The sequence below is a fragment of the Scyliorhinus canicula genome, chromosome 19 (assembly GCF_902713615.1).
Source record: "Scyliorhinus canicula chromosome 19, sScyCan1.1, whole genome shotgun sequence".
Classification (NCBI taxonomy): domain Eukaryota; kingdom Metazoa; phylum Chordata; class Chondrichthyes; order Carcharhiniformes; family Scyliorhinidae; genus Scyliorhinus; species Scyliorhinus canicula.
The window spans coordinates 8,629,964-8,649,844 of NC_052164.1; the positions used below are offsets into that span (position 1 = coordinate 8,629,964).

The 19,881-nt window shown below is 47.2% G+C and overlaps 1 protein-coding gene across 6 annotated transcripts in view; it reads left to right on the plus strand.

The window, feature by feature from the left end:
- LOC119954359 (protein AF-10-like) overlaps positions 1-19,881 on the plus strand; it is a 182,639-nt gene that overhangs the window by 94,474 nt on the left and 68,284 nt on the right. For 4 of the 6 annotated variants that reach the window (XM_038779541.1, XM_038779535.1, XM_038779540.1 and 1 more), the window contains 2 exons: positions 910-1,177; positions 10,685-11,248. In XM_038779541.1, coding sequence (XP_038635469.1) covers positions 910-1,177; positions 10,685-11,248 — 832 coding nt within the window. The remainder of the gene's footprint in view (positions 1-909; positions 1,178-10,684; positions 11,249-19,881) is intronic. The other 2 variants (XM_038779536.1, XM_038779539.1) reach the window with 1 other exon arrangement.

The window sequence follows — 19,881 nt, forward strand, 5'->3', positions numbered from 1 at the left end:
AAATAGTATCAATGCATTTAAGGGGCAGCTGGATAAACACATTAACGGAGAGGGGATTAGAAAGTTATTGCTGATGGAGTTGGAGGAAGGTGACGGGCGAGGCACGTGTAGAGCATGGAGCGAATGGCCTGTTTCTCTGCTGTTCACTTCATATCAGTTAGTAAAGATAGAACTGTTGAGTCACCAACTTTAAAATCGATGGGATAAATTCATTGAAATTTGCCATTGTGGCAGTGAGCTGCGATGCATATATAAGACCACAGCTCTGTTGTGCCAACTCTCTGCCTGCACACGAGTGTTGCTGGCAGCAGGGCACATGGATTTGGAAAATGAACCCTTTCACCTTTTGTGTTCGGGTGGTGGGGGCAGATTGAATGGTAAATTTGAAAAAGGGAACTGGATATATGTTCAAAGGGCAAATATTTTAAAGGCAACTGAGAAGCCTTCAGGTTGAATGGGCTGAATGGCTGCCTCCTGTGCTTTGTGATCCTGTGTAAGATTGATCCAGAATTATCGGAGAAGGAATAATTTTTCACAAAGACATACACAGGTATATCGTAGTCTGTGTAATTATAAAGTCGCCTTTTGTAGAGCAATTCATTCATGGCACTCTTCCTGCAACAGCTTTTGCTCATCAGCTACTTACCTGTTTGACAAGAGATGCTTTAATCTTATGGCGTAAATCAAAACTTCCTTATTTAAACTTTTGCTTCAATTCTTCCACTGAAATTTGAAAGTGCCTCTAGTGCATTGCACATCTGTTCTGTTTGATAATTCCAGCTGTTTCTGTGCCCTACAGGCCAATTCTACGATTGAAATTCTTTTTTTTTTAAAACAAAAAACTAATGAGAAGTTTCTGCGCTGTTGTTTTTTTCCCCCCTTTTGTTTTATCTAACTAATAACTATCAGACTTGCACAACTGCTAGCAGCAGTCGCAGCTACATGTCAGGGATCTTGAGAGGTTTGGATGAAACCACAGCTCCCTTTACCAATAAACATTTCCAGGGAGCAGCTGCGCCGCACGCAAGCGGGAAGGAGACGGCAGAGGTCGCCAGGTCGGAGGTCAAAGGGAAGAAGGCTCCCAGTCATGGCTCTGGCCAAAGGGGACGAAAGCCAGGTGGCGGGAAGAGCACGGCCAGTGTTGCCACGGTATCATCAGCAAGTCCATTTCAGCAAGGTACCATCCGCAATTGGAATTTCTTTTTAATTCACTCATGGGATGCAGGCGTCATTGGCAAAGCCAAATTTATTGTCCATCTCCAATTGCCCTTGAGAACATCCTGATGAGCCCTTTGAAACCCTGCGGTCCATGTGATGTAGGACAGGTGCATCCACGGTGATGTTAGGGGAAGGGGAGTTCCAGGATTTTGACCCTGTCTGCTAAGGGGTAGTTGGAAACAACTTGCGTGACATACTGGGCCACTTTGGAGGACACTTAATGCCAACTCGCATTTGTATATTATCTTTAACGTCCCAAATCACTAAGAAATACTCTGTAACTTAGACTTGCACATCGGTCTATAACCTGCTAAAAATGACAGGTGTCCTTCAATTGAAGGACAGTTGGTGAACCAGTTGGGTTTCTACGACAGTCTGGCAACTTCATGGTCACTTTTATGAAATTTGTTTTATTTCCAGCTTTTCTTAACTAAATTAAAATTCTCAAGTTGCCACGGCATGGATTTGAACTCCCATTCCCTGAATTATTGGGCTCGCTCGTCCAGTAACATTACCAGTACCACATACTCGAGGGCAATTAAGGATGGCAATAAATGCGGGCCTAGCCAGTGATGACCGCATCCCGTGAACGAATGAACAAAAAAATATTGATTAGCTGATCTCCATAAGGGCAGCATCGTGGTATTGTGCTCCGTGTCCCAAGGTTCAGGTGGGGAAGTAGCAGCCCGCACAGCACCTCCTGATCATCGTCGGGGATGGACATTGGGGGTGCCGAGCAAGGGCAGGATTGTGTCCTGCTTGCAATGAGTCTCGAGGCGGAATAGCTTGTCTACACAGCCACTCTGGGTGGGTGGGGAGACCTGGTCAGCTGGCCTGGATAGCAGGAGAGGGCATCTGTTGCCTTATAGGACCCCCGAGAGGTGAGAAGAAAAAAGGGAAATGATAAATAAAATGGTGGGCATCAGGGTTGATGAGAATGGTGCACAGGAGGGGGTGGCACGGCCGTGCAGCAGCAGCATATCAAGGAGGTGATGGGAATGAATGTAAATATCAACAACAGCAGCTTGTATTTATAGAACCTCTTTATTGGAGTGGAAGGTCCCTCTCTGGCCAATTCTTTTTGAGCTTGTATTTTATTGACTCAAATTTCAAGTCCTTTGGTTCCTTACCATTCGGAAGGTTTTGCCCATCTTCAGGATTCCGTGTTGGATCCTAAGTAGCACTTGCGCCAGCAAAGCATTCACTTCACTGAGACCATCCCAATCCTGTCACCGAACAGTGGGCAATGTTTGCACAGGTGCATGGACCTCCAATTTCATCCACCTCTTCCCCCAATCTCTTTGCACCTCTTCCCTTTGTAGGAGTGTTCTTAAACAAATCTTGACATGGAGTCACATAAGGAGAAATTTAGACAGATGATCAAAAGCTCGGCCAAAGAAGTATGTCAAAGATTCGGTAAGAGAGTTGGTTTTAAGGAATACCGTCAAGGCGGAGAGAAGGGTACAAGGACAGGGGGGAAATTCCACAGCTGTCAAAGGGGGAACGATTGAAATCACCGATTTCCCCCAGAGGCAAGAATTGGGGTGAAGATATCTGGGAGGGTTGTAGGGCTGGAGGAGGTGAGTGAGATAGGGAGGGGTGAAGCCCTGCAGAGATTTGAAAATGAGTATGAAACGTTTCAACCATAGTGACTGCCAGAGGTGTGTGTGTGTGTGGGGGGGTGTGTGTGTGGGGGGGTGTGTGTGTGGGGGGGGTGTGCAGGCGATGGGAGGACAGCCGCAAAGGTATGACGGATGAATGGAACTTGGCATGGGGGAGTGAGTGCAGATGTTCGGAACTTGGCATGGGGAGTGCAGATGTTCGGATGAGCTCACCGTTATGGAGAGTGGAAGGAAAATGGAAAGGCCGTCTAGGAGAACATTGGAATAGTCAAGTCTAGAAGTAACAATGCCAAGCGTGGGGGGATTCAGAACTGATGAGCTGGGGCAGTCAGAGTCAGGCAATGTGACGGAGATGGAAGTGGTCAGTGTTGGTTATGGTGTGGATCTGTGGTGAGAAGCTCACCCCAGATGAGGTATGTCCTCACTAGGTAATAATATTACGCGTGTTGTTGCTTGTTTTGACGGTGACCGGGGACAAACTGGAGAGGGTGGGACAATCAGTGTTGTGGCTTTGCCTCATTATTTAGCTGATAGTTAAAGAGGTTAATGATTTGGCCGACATGGGATGTTACGAGGCAGTAATATGAGAGAAAACCTTTCCACCCAACTTATCCAAATAGGGTAGAATGTCCATCAAATTGTTTCTTCAGGTTAAGTCTCCAATTCTGAGCCAGGACGTACTAGGGCTCAGTTGCTAATTTAGTAAGTGTTCGACTCGCAGATCCTGTTTTAACGGCAGTGCAATTAACAAGAGTGAGAAGTGTACCGAAAAACTGAGTTAACAGCATGGGCCTCAGAAGCCAGTGAACAGACATTAGCCTCTCCGACTCCAGATCAACAATTTAAAGTAAAGCACAAGGTCCCAAGGTATGTGACCGTCATCCGCACTCCATTCCTGGTGTCAGAAACAGATAACATGCATCGACATTCACTTCTCCACCTCTTTCCGTCAGCAGACGCACAAACACCCCCATATATACATGGACACAGACGCACAGTCACTCAACCACACAAACTGAAATGGAAGATCACAGCTGCCGGCCCAGCTGAGAGAAGCCACAGTGCCTTGACAGGAAGTGCTGAATAACCTGTTTTTTAAAAAAAAATTTTTTAAAAATCTTTCCAGCCTTGTGCGAAGTCTAGGAAATGAGCAGTGTGAGTGTCGGCCTTGTCGGTTAAGACAGCGTGCATCTGAGTCAGAAGGTTGTAGGCTTAAACGTCACACCAGAGATTTGAGCATAAGCATCACGCAGAGCAGTACTGAGAGACTACTGCTGCACTGTTGGAGTTACCCTATCTGCCTTCTCAGATAGACGCTTTAAAAATAAATTTAGAGTACCCAATTATTTTTAAAATCCAATTTAGCGTGGCTAATCCACCTACCCTGCACATCGTTTGGGTTGTGGAGGTGAGACCCACACTGACACGGGGAGAATGTGCAAACTCCACAAGGACAGTGACCCAGTGCCAGGATTCGAACCCTGGTCCTCGGCGGCGTGAGGCAGTAGTGCTAACCACTGCGCCACCGTGCTGTCAAGCCCCAGTGTCCTGACCAATGTCTATCGAAGTCACTGAAGTAGATGATCTGGTCATTATCACACTGCTGATTGTGTGAGCTGCGCACAAATTAGCTGCAGTGCTTCCTACATTATAATAGTGACTATACTTCAAAAATACTTCAGAGGATGTCAAAGACTTTGGGATGTCCTGCATTCGTTAAAAGCACAATCTAAATGCAAATCTTTTTTCGTAGGCTGCTTATGCAGTAGGTGCCATATCATCAAACATATAGCCCTAGAACGTCTACAGACCTGAACTAATACCAATTTTCACCTCCCCTCACCTGAAGATTGTTTCATGAACTGGATTACAATCCCATTCATGGTAGCGGTTGCCCGGAACAAAGTAAAAATAGCCATTCCTCGTGTTATCTTCGACAGAAAGTCTCAACTGGCTGTTTGTCTGTAGTAGACACACTTTAGAATCCAGTTTTCGCCTAATGTCAGGACATGGGCATTTTGCAAAGGTGTTGCCATTAATTGGCCTCGCGTCTGTCACTCCCTGGTTGAGATCAGCTAACTCAATATATTTGGGGGATTGAACCTCGTGTGATCCAGTCTGTCTGCTTCAGTGTATTTACAAACTGCGTCATTGCTGCATCAAACACTGAATTTGACAAGTCACAGAAAATGCATAACCTCACTCTTGAGTGCTGCCGTGTTGGCCAGTTGGGGGCAGGTAGAGTTATGAAAATATGCGGAAGTAGCAGAATCAGATCATTCAGGCCTTCCAGCTAGCTCCATCATTCAATAGGATTATGGCTGATCTCCGACCTTAATCCCACTTTCCCAACCTAGCCCGGTAACCTGTAGTTATCTTAATATAAAAAGCAATCTCCATCTTGAATATGCTTATGGACTGTTCACAACCCACTAGTGCAGAGAATTCAAAAGATTTACAACCCCCTGATTGAATAAATTTCTTCCAATCTCAGTCTTAAATGGCTGAAGCTTTATCCTGAGACTGTAGGCACAAGAGTAGGCCATTTGGCCCTTCAAGCCTGCTACACCATTCGGTAAGATCATTTCTGACCTGATATTCTCCCGCATTCCACGTTCCTGCCTGTTCCCCATAACCCATGACTCCCCTATTGTTCAAGAATCAGTCTGTCCCAAGCTGGATTATATTCAGTGACTCGGTCTCCACAGCTACCTGGCACAGACAATTCCAGAGATTCACAACCTTCTGAGAGATGAGACCCCAGTTCTAGATTCAAAAACCAGAGAAACACTCTTGGCATTCCAAAAATCCTGCTAAAAATTTTGTACGCTTCAATGAAATATGCTTCAATTAAGATACAGATCCGCATCGGGTGACTCGGTAGCACAGTGGTTAGCACTGTTGCTTCACAGTGCCAGGGACTCTGGTTCGATTCCCCCTTGGGTCACTGTCTGTCCCGGAGTCTGCACGTTCTCCCCGTGCCTGCGTGGGTTTCCTCCGGGTGCTCTGGTTTCCTCCCACAAGTCCCGAAAGACGTGCTGTTAGGTGAATTGGACATTCTGAATTCTCCCTCTGTGTACCCGAACAGGCGCTGGAATGTGGCAACTAGGGGCTTTTCAGAGTAACTTCATTGCAGTGTTAATCTAAGCCTACTTGGGACACTGATAAAGATGATTGTTATTCTGATCTAAGTGAACAGAAGAACAGACTTGAGGGGCTGAATAGCCACTTCCTGCCCCTCTGTAAGAAATCAGAAAAAACTGGAAATACTCAGCAGGTTTGGCAAATCTGTGGAGAGAAGAGTGTCAATGTTTCCAGTCGATGACTAAACAGTTTTTTTTTGTTGAAGGGTCAGTTTTCGGGGCTCTTTCAGCTTTTTTCCTTTTGTATTAGTTCCTGCTCCGATGTTTCGTCCTTGCGATGCGTTCAAGATGAGGGGAAAATTTTTTTTTTTTAATTTAGTGTACCCAATTGATTTTTCCCAATTAAGGGGCAATTTAGCGTGGCCAATCCACCTAGCCTGTACATCTTTGGGTTGTGGGGGTGAAACCCACGCAAACACGGGGAGAATGTGCAAACTCCACACACAGCTGCGACTGAACCTGGGACCTCAGCGCCGTGAGGCAGCAATGCTAACCACTGCGCCACCGTGCTGCCAGAGGGGAAAATTCTAATGCAGTATGCGACTTGAGAGAATGCAAACCTTGCTATAACTCGCGCCCCCCCCCCCCAACAAGGAGCTGTGTGGTCCAGTACCATGGCTTTTGGGTTCACTACCGAAGGAAGTTTCATTGTTTCTTAAACGCTATGTAATTGAAGTGTTTGGAGATGTCTGTCAGGATTGCAGCCAGTAATCCCGTCTCGGGACCCGGCTAATGAACAGACGGGTTGAAGCGTCATCTCGTGGGATTCTTGTGATGTCATCTGAGCCCTTTGATTGGATTACGCTCCTTGTAATCCGCTGTCAATCACCCTGTGTCCTGACTGCAGTGAGCACTCGGGCAGCGCTGCATGGCTCAGTTGGCGCAAACACTGTTGTGTTTGAGGTAGAATGGGGCTGGAGGATCAGCGAAGGCCAGACTCCCTCCACGGCAGAGCTAACTGTTCTCAGCCCAGCTGCTTGCAGAGGACATCTATTTAGTCAGAACTCCACAGGGGTTGAGGTGGTGAGGGAAGGGGATTAAACAGAACTCCCACTACTTTTTTTTTTAAAGTGTATCTTCACGCACAACTTTTCCCTTTGGGGAATAGTGGTGAAATGATAGAAGGATTCCCAGGCTCATTATCAGCCCATTGAACACGTCATGAACACTCCTTGCAAGGCCAACAAGTCTTGCCTTGGGAGTTGAATCTGGAGCTTCTTGCCCAGAGGTGGATACACTACCACTGCGCCACAAGCCATTCATTCCTGCTACTGATTACTATCCAACAATGATGACTGAAAACTAATCAAGCATGCAAGTCCAATCAACCCAGAGGGGTTGAGACAATTCCGCAACAGTGGGAACATTCTGGCTGTGGCTCACTCTTGAAGAATTGTCCTTTGATTATTTCCTGTGTAATGAACTTCCTCAGCTGGGTGATGTTTTTCAAAGAGAAATTTGAAATCTTTTTTCTCTACTGTTCTATAATAAGGACACTGAGGCACCGGAGAGAGTGCAAAAGAGATTTGCTTAAATTATACCCACGGTAGCACAGCTTCACAGCGCCAGGGTCCCAGGTTCGATTCCCGGCTTGGATCACTGTCTGTGCGGAGTCTGCACATCCTCCCTGTGTCTGCGTGGGTTTCCTTTGGTTTCGTCCCACAGGCCCTGAAAGACGTGCTGTTAGGTGTATTGGACATTCTGGATTCTCCCTCTGTGTACCCGAACAGGTGCCGGAGTGTGGAGACTAGGGGATTTTCACAGTAACTTTGTTGCAGTGTTAATGTAACCCTGTTTGTGACACTAATAAAGATTATTATTATTTGTCAATAAGGATAGATTAAATCAGCTAGGATACGTTTCTGTAGAAAACGCTTCTAAGGCACGGGATGGAGCTGATAGAGGTCTTAATAAAGGATTTGTCAGGGTAGACATCGTGAAGGTTATTCCATGAGCGGGATGTCCAGAAAAAAGAACAATGCAGCACAGGATCACGCCCTTCAGCCCTCCAAGCCTGTCCCAACCATGGTACCTGCCTAAACTAAAACTCTATGCATTACGGAGTCCATATTCTTCCATTCCCACCCTATTCATATATTTGTCTAGATGTCCCTTAAATGCCGCTATCGTACCTGCTCCCCCCACCTCCCCAGGCAGCACGTTCCATACATTTATCACCCTCTGTGTTAAAAAAAAACTTTTCCCCCGCACTTTAAAACCTATTACTTGACCCTAGTACTTGACTCTCCAACCCTAGGAGAGAGCATCTGACTATCCATTCTGTCCATGCCACACATAATCTTGTAGACCTCACAAACATGGGGAGAATGTGCAAACTCCACATGGGCAGTGACCCAGGGCCGGGATCGAACCGGGGTCAGTGCTGTGAGCATCAGTGCTCACCACTGCGCCGCGTTGGGAAGAGTACAGTTGAGGATGATAATTTCAAATCAGTCATGATCTCATTGAGTGGTGGAACAGACTCGATGGGCTGAATAGCCTACTTCTGCTCCTATGTCTTTTGGTCAATAAGTGCCAACAACAGCCACATCCTGTGAATGAAGAACATGGTATATAAATATCAGGCACAGGTTTTGTTGCTTGTGTCACAGCATCATACAATGGTAATCACACAGGGAGGAGGCCATTCAGCTAGTCATGTCTTGCCAGCTCTTAGCAACAACAACTCAACTAGTCACACAGACCCAAAACGTGAACTCTGTTCCCCTCGCTCGCGCTCTCTCTCCACAGATGCTGCTGAGCATTTCTCTGTTTTTATCCTTTAAATTGGTTCTCGAACAGTTTCTCTCTGTTGTTGTGTTGACTTCTGTTTAATTCATACTTGACGTACTCACCCAACCTTTCCCCTGACATGTTCCTCACCTGCCAGGGGGTTAGTCCTCTAGTGAGTTCAAGTGAAGGAATTTGCATTTAACTCCTTTCATGACCTTACTTTGGGAATATTGTGAGCAAAGCACATGAGTTAGAACAGGAAAGTGCGTTGGACTGTGGGAGGAAACCGGAGCACCCGGAGGAAACCCACGCAGACACTGGGAGAACGTGCAGACTCCACACAGGCAGTCACCCGAGGCCGGAATTGAACCCGGGTCCCTGGAGCTGTGAGGCAGCAGTGCTAACCGCTGTGCCACCAGGGAGAAATTATTCCTGCTCTCAAAAAGATTGAGAACGAGAGGGCACAGATTTAAAGTGCTCTGAGAAAGAAGCAGATGTTTTGAGAAAAAGCTTTATCACACAATGAGTGGTTTGGGTCTGGGATACACTGCCTAGCAAGTGTTGTGGAGGCAGGTTCAATTGGGGCATTAGATGATGACTTGAATGGAAACAATGTGCAGTGGTACAGGGAAAAGGCAGGAGAATGGCACTAAGCCACGATGCTCATTCGGAGTGTCTGCACAGGCACGATGAGCCAAATGGCCGCCTTCTGCACCGTAACAATTCTGTGGAGGTTTTAAAAAAAAAAAAAATTATTTCCCTCTTTTTTGTTTTTGTTTTTCAAATTTAGAGTGCCCAATTCTTTTTTTTTCCAATTAAGGGGCAATTTAGCCTGGACAATCCACCTACCCTGCACATCTTTGGGCTGTGGGGGATGAAACCCATGCAGACACGGGGAGAATGCGCAAACTCCACACCTACAGTGACCCAGAGCCGGGATTCAACCTGGGTCCTCAGCAGCACAGTCCCAGTGCGAACTACTGCGCCATGTGCCGCCCTTTTATTTCCCTCTTTAAGTCGCACAGAGGTTCCTGTCGGGCGAAGCAAAAATGAGGCCCTTTCAGTCACTGCACGCTTGCAGGTAAAAGGGCCCTTCGTTTAACGAAATCTCCCACTCACTACAAGAAAAAAAATCAGAGTGTACATTGTTTAGACCCTACATTTCAAAAGTAACTATTCTTTTAAAAGTACTTAATTGGCTCGAAAGTGTTTTGGGACATCGGCCCCGGGGGGGGGGGGGGGGGGGGGGGGGGGGGAGGGGGAGGAGCAGTCTGTCTATAAATGCAAGTTTTTTTGTGACACTCATTGCATTTGAGGTAACATTTCAAAACCTTCCTAACATATTACCTCTTATTAAAAAAAAACAGGGCAATGTGAAAATAGGTGACGGTTGAGCCAAGTGAAAAATTCTGTGTAATGTCTCCAATCTTGCAGCATTGTTTAACACAGAGGAAAAGCCAGTTACAGGCATACAATGGGGTGTTCTGTTGGTTTTAATACACACATTTACGGAGAGAAATTATATTTACATTAATAGTGCCATTTAAAATGATTGAAAGCTCTTAAAAGCGCGAGGTGACACTTGGAATAGCTGGGCGCTGATAATTGCTAGTAATGAGGTGCTAAAGCGATCCACTTAGACAAACAGTTAGAGATTAGCATGTGTTTTAAGGTGAGAATGGGACATTAATAAACTGCTTTAATGACCCCACTGTGAGTGAAACACAAACTGTACACTTTGAAGAAAAATGGCCCTCGTTATTAAACGGAAGGCGACGGAGTTCTGCCAGTAGTGTTTGGGGCGGGTGGGAGTTTGGATGTCAGGAGGCTTGTGTGTTCTTTACTCTGCCCCAGCTTTTAATAAATGGTGCAAAGGTAAAACACCATGGATGCTGGAAATCAGAAATAAAATCAAAATCTGCTGGAAATACTATCCTTAAAGATTATCTGTCTGTTATTCCGTTGCAGGCAGTCTCCTGAGCACCTCCAGCAGTTCACTGCAGCTTCCCCAGGAGGTTGGAATCTTTAGCAAACCTGAACTCCGAGGGGACACTTACCCAGCGGGTCGTAACTCCTCGCAGAGCCCGGCCTCCTACGACACCGCAAAGGCGGACGTTTTTGGCACAGAAGGGACCCTTAACTCTTTGATCCGCTTCACCGCTGCTCCTGCAGCGCAGAAGAAGGCCCCCGAGAGCTCACCCGCGGATTACAGGACTTCCAGCGGGATGGGCGGCCCTTCGAGCGGCGGCGGCTACAAGCGGCCTCAGCCAATCGCCGGGGTGGAAGAGGAAGAGACGGTGAAGGAGAAGAAGCACAAGGCTAGCAAGAAGAGCAAGCATGGGCGGGGGAGGCCCAAAGGCAGCAAAAACGAGAGCACCCCAAGTTTGGCAATCCCCATCTCCCTCATAACAACATCAGCATCTGACCCGAGCGGGTGCATCAGCAGCCCAGCACTCCCAAAGTTAACAGCATCAACAAGCCACAGTGGAGCGATCCCTAGTCTGTCAATAGAACCTTCACTTCTGGGTTCAGGTACAAACATTTTTCCTGTTAACTCTTCACTGTTGTTCCTGCAAATGGATGTTGCTGCAACTCCCCCAATTGGCTCAATGGGTAAATAAAGCAGCAAATATAGTTTAAAAGCCTCGGAGAATAATAATAATCTTTATTAGTGTCACTAGTAGGCTTACATTAACTCTGCATTGAAGTTACTGTGAAAATCCCCTAGTTGTCGCATTCCGGCGCCTGTCCGAGTACACTGAGGGCAAATTCAAAATGTCCAATTCACCCAACAAGTGTGTCTTTTGGGACTTGTGGGAGGAAACCGGAACACCCGGAGGGAACCCATGCGGACATGTGGAGAACATGCAGAGTCCACACAGGTAGTGACCCCAAGCGGGAATCAAACCGGGTTCCTGGTGCTGTGAAGCAATGGTGCTAACCACTGTGCCACCGTGCTGCCCAACCACAGATCTACCAGAGTCACCGTGGCAGTACCGTAGTTAGCACTGCTGCCTCACAGCGCCAGGACCCAGGTTCGATTTTGGATTGAGGGGACTGTCTGTGGAGTTTGCACGTTCTCCCTGTGTCTGTGTGGGTTTCCTACGGATGCTCCGGTTTCCTCCCACAGTCCAAAGATGTGCAGCTTAGGTGGATTGGCCGTGCTAAATTGCCCCTTAGTGTCCAAAGATGTGACGGTTAGGTGGGGTTACGGCGATAGGCTGGGGTACTCTTTCAGAGGGTTGGTGTAGATTTAATGAGTCGAACCAGTTTCTGCATTATGGATTCGGACTGATGTGAAAATCAAAGTCGCCAAGTCTCAGAGGACCATAGGCTGCTTTCACCTTCGATGCGAAGAGCTGACTGGTGATGATTTAACCTGAGGGTCACCATTCCCAAGCAAGGGGCAAGATTGAGAAGGCAGGATCTTCATGAATAACCTTAGGGCAGCACGGTAGCATTGTGGATAGCACAATCGCTTCACAGCTCCAGGGTCCCAGATTCGATTCCGGCTTGGGTCACTGTCTGTGCGGAGTCTGCACATCCTCCCCGTGTGTGCGTGGGTTTCCTCCGGGTGCTCCGGTTTCCTCCCACAGTCACAAAGATGTGCAAGTTAGGTGGATTGGCCATGATAAATTGCCCTTAGTGTCCAAAATTGCCCTTAGTGTTGGGTGGGGTTACTGGGTTATGGGGATAGGGTGGAGGTGTTGACCTTGGGTAGGGTGCTCTTTCCAAGAGCCGGTGCAGACTCGATGGGCCAAATGGCCTCCTTCTGCACTGTAAATTCTATGATAATCTATGAAAACCTAGTTGGTACAGGAATTGAACCCAAGATGTTGGCGTCATTCCACATCACGAACCAGCTATCCAGCCAACTGAGCAAACCAATGTCCATAGTGACATAGTCGGTCATTGGCAGCTTTATTACAATAGGCTTCATTGCCCCATGGTTTAAAGAGTAGCGAATCAGTCAGGCCCTCCTTTACTGCTTTCCTGATCCACTTTTGTATGCAGATCAAGTTTGAACATGATGCTGCCCAGGTCGAATAGCCTGTCGGCTCGCATATGAGATTACCAGTGATTGCTCTGAATATTGTGAATCAGCACCGTCAGAATTATTTCAAAGTTAGAGATGTCTGGGCAAGTGGACAAGGTGTGGCAGGTTACACATGAGCATTATATTTCGGGATTCATGTCGAGCCCAGAGTGATGGGAGCTGAAAGTCTTTTCCAGCTGTTGCTTCTGGCGTTTTACACAAAATAACTTGTCAGACCAGGTGCTCGAAGATGCAAGGCACAAAGAAAGGAAGACTTGCATTTATGTAGCACCTTTTCTGACCTCAGGACATCCCAAAGCACTTTAAAGGGAGTACAGTTGCAGTACAGTCCCTGCTGTCATCACAGCAGTCACGGTGAGCACAGCAAGATCCCACAGGCAGCGCTGTGATGGCGATGAGAACACAAGTTTTTAGTGATGTTGATTGAAAGATAAATATTGACCAGGAAACTGGGGTAACCCCTCCCCACTCGTCTCCAAGTAGCTGTAGGATTATTTCATACCCAGATGAAAAGGCAGCCGGGGTCTCAGTTTAACATTCCGTTGGAAAGTCAGCACCACTGACCGTACAGCACGCCCTTATTGAGAATCTTACTTGCGAGTTGATTGGTGGCTTGTGGGAAGAATGGAAACATATATATTCCTCTTAAGACACTCAACAGGAAATGTAAATCAAGCATGGATAAAAAAAGAAGTCAAAACATTGCATTAGATCAAATGAAGTGGCTTGGGTGGTGTGGCAGCACAGTGGTTAGCACTGTTGATTCACAGCGTCAGGGTCCCGGGTTTGATTCCCGGCTTGGGTCACTGTCTGTGCAGAGTCTGCACGTTCTCCCTGTGTCTGCGTGGGTTTCCTCCGGGTGCTCCGGTTTCCTCCCATAAGTCCCGAAAAGATGTGCTGTTAGATGAATTGGACACTGGGCGGAATTGTCCGCATGGCCCGACGCCGTTGTGAAACCCGGAGAGGTTCACGACGGCGCGGAGGCCTCTCCTTGCCGCCTATTCCCCCTCCCTAGTGGGGAAGCTGTTAGAATCTGTTACAAAGGACGTGATAATTAGAAAATAATAGTATGATTGGACAGAGTCAAAATGGATTTATGAAAGGGAAATTATGTTTTTGAGGATGTTGTTTGTTGCATAAGGAAGGAGAACCAGTGAATGTGGTGTATTTGGATTTTCAGAGGCTTTTGAAAAGGTTCCACACAGAAGGTTAGTGCACAAAATTGGAGCATGCAGGTGCACCAAACAATTAGGAAGGCAAATGAGAGGGCGGCATGGTGGTGCAATGGTTAGCACTGTTGCCTCACAGCACTGAGGACCCGGATTCGATCCCCGCCTTTGGGTAACTGTCCGTGTGGAGTTTGCACATCCCCCCCCCCCCCCCCCCCCCCCCCCCGTGTCTGCGTGGGGCTCACCCCCACAACCCAAAGATGTGCACAAGGTAGGCGGATTGGCCACGCTAAACTGCCCCTTAATTGGAAAAAAATTAAGAAAAGAAAAGGATGGTGAATGATATGTTGGCCTTCATCACAAGCGGATTTGAGTACCGGAGTAAAGATGTCTTGTTACAGATGTATGGAGCCTTGGTGAGACTGCGTCTGGGGTGTTTGTACAGTTTTGGTCTTGTTGTCTATGGAAGGGTATACTTGCCAAAGAGGGAGTTCAACAATGGTTCACCAGACTAACCCCCCCAGGGTGGTGGGATTGTTTTAGGAGAAATTGAGGAAACTGGGCCTGTTTTCAAGTTTGATCTCATTGAAACTTGCAAGGAGTGACCAGGTAGATGTTGATAGAATGATTGCCCTGGCTGCTGAGTCTTGATCCAGGGGAATACAGTCTCAGAATAACGGGGAGGCCATTTAAGACTGAGATGGGAAGATATTTCTTTATTCCAATGGTGGTGAATCTTTGGAGCTCTCTACCCCAGAGGCTGTGGAAGCTTAATCATTGAGCGTGTTCAGGACAGAAAATCAATAAATGACATTAAGGGACGTGGGGATAGTACGGGAAAGTGGCATTGAGGTAGATAATCGGCAATGATTAATTCAGTGGTTCAGTTGGCTGAATAATAATCTTTATTATTGTCACAAGTAGGCTGACATTAACACTGCAATGAAGTTACTGTGAAAACCCCTAGTTGCCACACTCCGGCACCTGTCCACAGAGGGAGAATTCAGAATGTCCAATTCACCTAACAAGCATGTTTTCAGGGCATGTGGAAGGAAACCGGAGCACCCGGAGCAAACCCGTGCAGACTCTGTACAGACAGTGACCCAAGCCAGGAATCGAACCTGGGACCCTGGCACTGTGAAACAGTAGTGCTAACCGCTGTGTTACTGTTCCACGCCTGGTTTACTCCTATGATTCCCTGTTTTTATATGGTGCAGTAGGTCAGGAGAGGGGTGGGGACTTTATTCTGAGGTTGAGACTGAGCGACCACGCCATGAGACAGGAGAACGAGCCAGAGAGATTGATATCCATCCATGCTTTAGGTAGAATTTACAGTACAGAAATAGGCTGATGGGTGCATGCCAGTGAACATGTGCCACATGAGCCTAACTGGGCCTGAGACCATCCATCACCGAACACGAGTGCCTGAATTCTTAAGGTTCGCCATTTCCCAGCACAACATCCCACTACTGTAAGTGTCAGCATTGGCTCTTTGAAAGTGCCCATTAGCAAAGCCCACTAATACTGGACTCCATCATGACACACGGGGTGACGTAATTGCACATGGAGGCTCCTTGAGCTTTAGCAAGACATTACAGAGGTGTTTGGGGGGGGTGGGGGGGTGGATTGGGGAACAGTACAAAAAAAAATGTTTTTGGTAGCGTTGAGCTTTTGCATTTGGAAAAATGAAACCAGCGCAGGGCCTTGCCGATGCTTCACCGTGGTTAATGTGCTACGGCACAAAGTGCCAGACGCAAAGCCAGTCATTACTGGACAGTGGCCAGACAAACCCAAAACCGGACTATGCAGTTCAAATCCAGGCATCTGGCCATCCTACTCTTGCCTCTGAAGGTCATGGGTTCAAACCCCACTCCACAGACTTGAGCGCATAATCTAAAGACCGCCATGTCCCGGTGCAGCACTGGGGGAACGCTGCAATGCCTGGGGGAACGCTGCAATGCCTGGGGGAACGCTGCAATGTCTGGGGGAACGCTGCAATGTCTGGGGGAACGCTGCAATGTCTGGGGGAACGCTGCAATGTCTGGGGGAACGCTGCAATGTCTGGGGGAACGCTGCAATGTCTGGGGGAACGCTGCAATGTCTGGGGGAACGCTGCAATGTCAGCGGCAATGCCTTTCCAGTGAGATGTCAGACCCTTTCAGGAAAGATCCTGCGGCCCTATTTCGGAGAGAAGTCCTGATTTAAAAATAAAAAATGTGAGGATTCCACAGGAATCATGGAGAGGGAAAGAAACTTTTAGCATTTCAGGATGGCGACCATTGATCAGAACCTCAGAATGCGGGGGTGGGGGGCCGTCTCAATGTCCTGTTCAATATTTTACCCCTCGAACAACAGCTCTATAAACAGATTATCTGGTCATTATTACATTGTTGTTTGTAGGAGTTTGCTGTGGGTAATTTGGGAGCCGCGTTCACTCCTCACAACTGTGATTACACTTGAAAGTTCTTAATTGGATATAAAGTGCTTTGGGGCTTATGGAAGTCCCAAACAGTTCTCATTTCCGTGTGCAACAAAAATAATTTTAAATGGGGGGGGGGGGGGTTGGTTGGTTATGGAGAAATGGGGTGCATGTGACTCACAGGATGCTCTAGCGTGCAAAATGCAATCCAGTCAACGAATGGTTACTCTTCGGAAGGATCGAAGGCTGCAGTAATGTTTTGACTTGTCCAACTGCTTGAGTAGTGGGGCCTTGCTTATAAGAGGCGGTTGTGTTAATTCATTCAGGCAAAACAGCTGGCGGGCTGAGGATGTATGAGCAATTGATGTATGGGTTATGGGGAAATAAATTTATAGTTTCTCATTATGTGAGGTAGGCGGACACTGTTGAGGGAGGGACAATAAATTGTTTCAGCGAATACATTTAAATATAAAGTGTATTTAAGATGGTGCGGGTTCAGAGATAGATATTTAATGTATCAACATTAAAAAGCACTTTTAATCTAAAAATGTGCCACAGCGTGGCTCAGATAGATATAACAACAACAACTTTGCATCTATGTAGCATCTTCAATGTACATTGTCAAACAAAATTTGCCGCCTTGCCATGTTGGCACAGATGACCAAAAGATTGATGAATGAGGTATGGAGTGCTTTAGAGGGGAGAGAAGTGGAGAGATTTAGCAACATTTACCTGCTCCAGGAATCTATTGTCCTTGATCTTCTCTTTCTTCTGCATTGCTGACGCTGCTGCCTTTTGGTGACCAGAATTGAACACTGTACTCCAAGTGTGGCCTAACTAAGGTTCTATACAGCTTACAACATGACTTGCCAATTCTTGTACTCAATGCCCCGGCCAATGAAGGCAAGCATGCCGTATGCCTTCTTGACTACCTTCTCCACACTACCAGAAGGATGTGGAGGCTTCAGAGAGGGTGCAGAAGAGATTTAACAGGATGTTGCCTGGCATGGAGGGCATTAGCTATGAGGAGCGGTTGAATAAACTCAGTTTGTTCTCACTGGAACGACGGAGGTTGAGGGGCGGCCTGATGGAGGTGGATAAAATTATGAGAGGCATAGACAGAGTGGATCATCAGAGGCTTTTCCCCAGGGTAGAGGGGTCAATTACTAGGGGGGCATAGGTTTAAGGTGCGAGGGGAAAGGTTTAGAGGAGATGTACGAGGCAAGTTTTTTTACACAGGGTAGTGGGTGCCTGGAACTCGCTGCCGGAGGAGGTGGTGGAAGCAGGGACGATAGTGACGTTTAAGGGGCATCTTGACAAATACATAAATAGGATGGGAATAGAGGGATACGGACCCAGGAAGTGTAGAAGATTGTAGTTTAGTTGGGCAGCATGGTCGGCACGGGCTTGGAGGGCCGAAGGGCCTGTTCCTGTGCTGTACTTTTCTTTGTTCTTTGTTCTTTGTTCCTGCCCTGCCGGGGCTGATGGAGTTCCAGAGGGTGGGACCTCAGTGAGGGGGCGGGGTCCCACTCTACCTCTCATTAGTTCTCCCCGGTGTCGGCACGGAGCATGTCGGCTCCCACCATTGGAGGTGTAACACATCACGCCAGGACTCCAGCTACCCCTTAGCAGTATCTCAGAGAAGTGCAGGGGAGTTCCCACCATTGTCCTGTCTAATATTTATCCCCTGATCAATATCATAAAAATAGATTATCTGGCCGTTATCCCGTTGCTGGTTGTGGGAATTGATTGAACGTCAAATTGCTGCCGCATTTGCTGCACTTTTCCTGGTCACAAACCAACATGCATCATCATTACTTCCTCAGAATGTTGTCCCCCAAGCTCTATTACCACCTTCCTGCTCTCTGTCTCCGCAGTACTGACATCGGGGCTGGATTTGTGTGCCAAATCATGTCGGCACAGAGACGGGAGAGCAAAATGGTGGCTGACGGCCTGCATGCCCGTTTGTCAGCTGTGCTCCTGTCCCTGTCGGCTTTCTCTAGGGTGGGAAAGGCAAATTGCCCACATTGTTAATTGGGTGTGTTTATGCAATTAAGGAACTCATTACGAGCTCGCCTTCTAACAACTCGAGGTTTCTGCAGGGAAGGAGGGCCGGCCTTTGGGACCTGTGCAAAGCCCAACAGCACCATCTTATAGGAACCAGGGTCAGGAGGATTGAAAAAGCTTTATGTGATTGTTAAAAATTTGTTTTGAATTTTGACAGAAATCGATTGCGTAGCAATTAAATTTTAATAAGACTAACATTTTCCTACCTATTTCCCTACCCTTTTCCAGGTCCAGCTATCCATGTTCATTGTCGAATTTAAAGATGCAGGTTGTCTCCTATTTTTTTTTAAACCATGCAACAGACTATTGCTGGGGGTGAATTGCCTCCCTGTTCTTTTTCGAAATAGGATCCTTATTTTTAAAATAAATTTAGAGTGACCAATTCTTTTCTCCCAATTAAGGGCCAATTTAACGTCTCCAATCCACCTACTTTGCACATCTTTTTGGATTGTGGGGGTGAGACCCACGCAGGCACTGGGAGAATGTGCAAACTCCACATGGACAGTGACCCGGGGCTGGGATCGAACCCGGGTCCTCTCCGCTGTGAGGCAGCAGTGCTAACCACTGCTCCACCGTGCCGGGCGACCTTTAGGTCGCAAGAGAGCAGATAGGGCCTCAGTTTAGCACTTCAGCCAAAGCACTTCCTCCATCCGCACTAGAATGCCATCCCTGGACTGGAACTCAAACCCACATCCTTCCAACTTAGAGCCATCGCCTGAGCCCTGCTGACACTGTGTATGGCATCATTAACATAGGGAAACCTCTCAATAGAGCTTCACAGTCGTAATACCGAGAAAGGTGACCAAACGTTTAGTCAGGTAGGTGCCTTTATTATGATGGAGCGAGGTAGAAAATTTCAGGGGGGAAAGTCTAGAATATCGCCTCTTGTACAATCTACATGTTTTCAAACTCTAACTTTGGCATCACTAAATGTCGATCCTTTATAATAATAATCTTTATTGTCACAAGTAGGCTTACATTAACACTGCAATGAAGTTACTGTGAAAAGCCCCTAGTCGCCACACTCTGGCGCCTGTTCGGGTACACTGAGGGAGAATTCAGAATGTCCAGTTCACCTAACAGCACGTCTTTCGGGACTTGTGGGAGGAAACCGGAGCTCCCGGAGGAAACCCACGCGTACACTGGGAGAATGTGCAGACTCCACGCAGATAGTGACGCAAGCAGGAATCAAACCTGGGACCCTGGCATTGTGACGCTAACTACTGTGTTACTGTACAGCCCATAATTGACGCACCTTCTCCAAACTGCTTCTCCGCCTTCTAGCTGCCCAGCACAATAATTGCATCTTTAATTACTTTCCACTTCACTCACGATCAGCACTTAGCAACACCGAAGGATCGAGAGAACATTTTTAAGGTACAGCATGTTGACTGATTTTGAAGGATCTATAAGCAGCAATTGATTGCTTTGTATTTCTGGTGTGAGGGGCAGT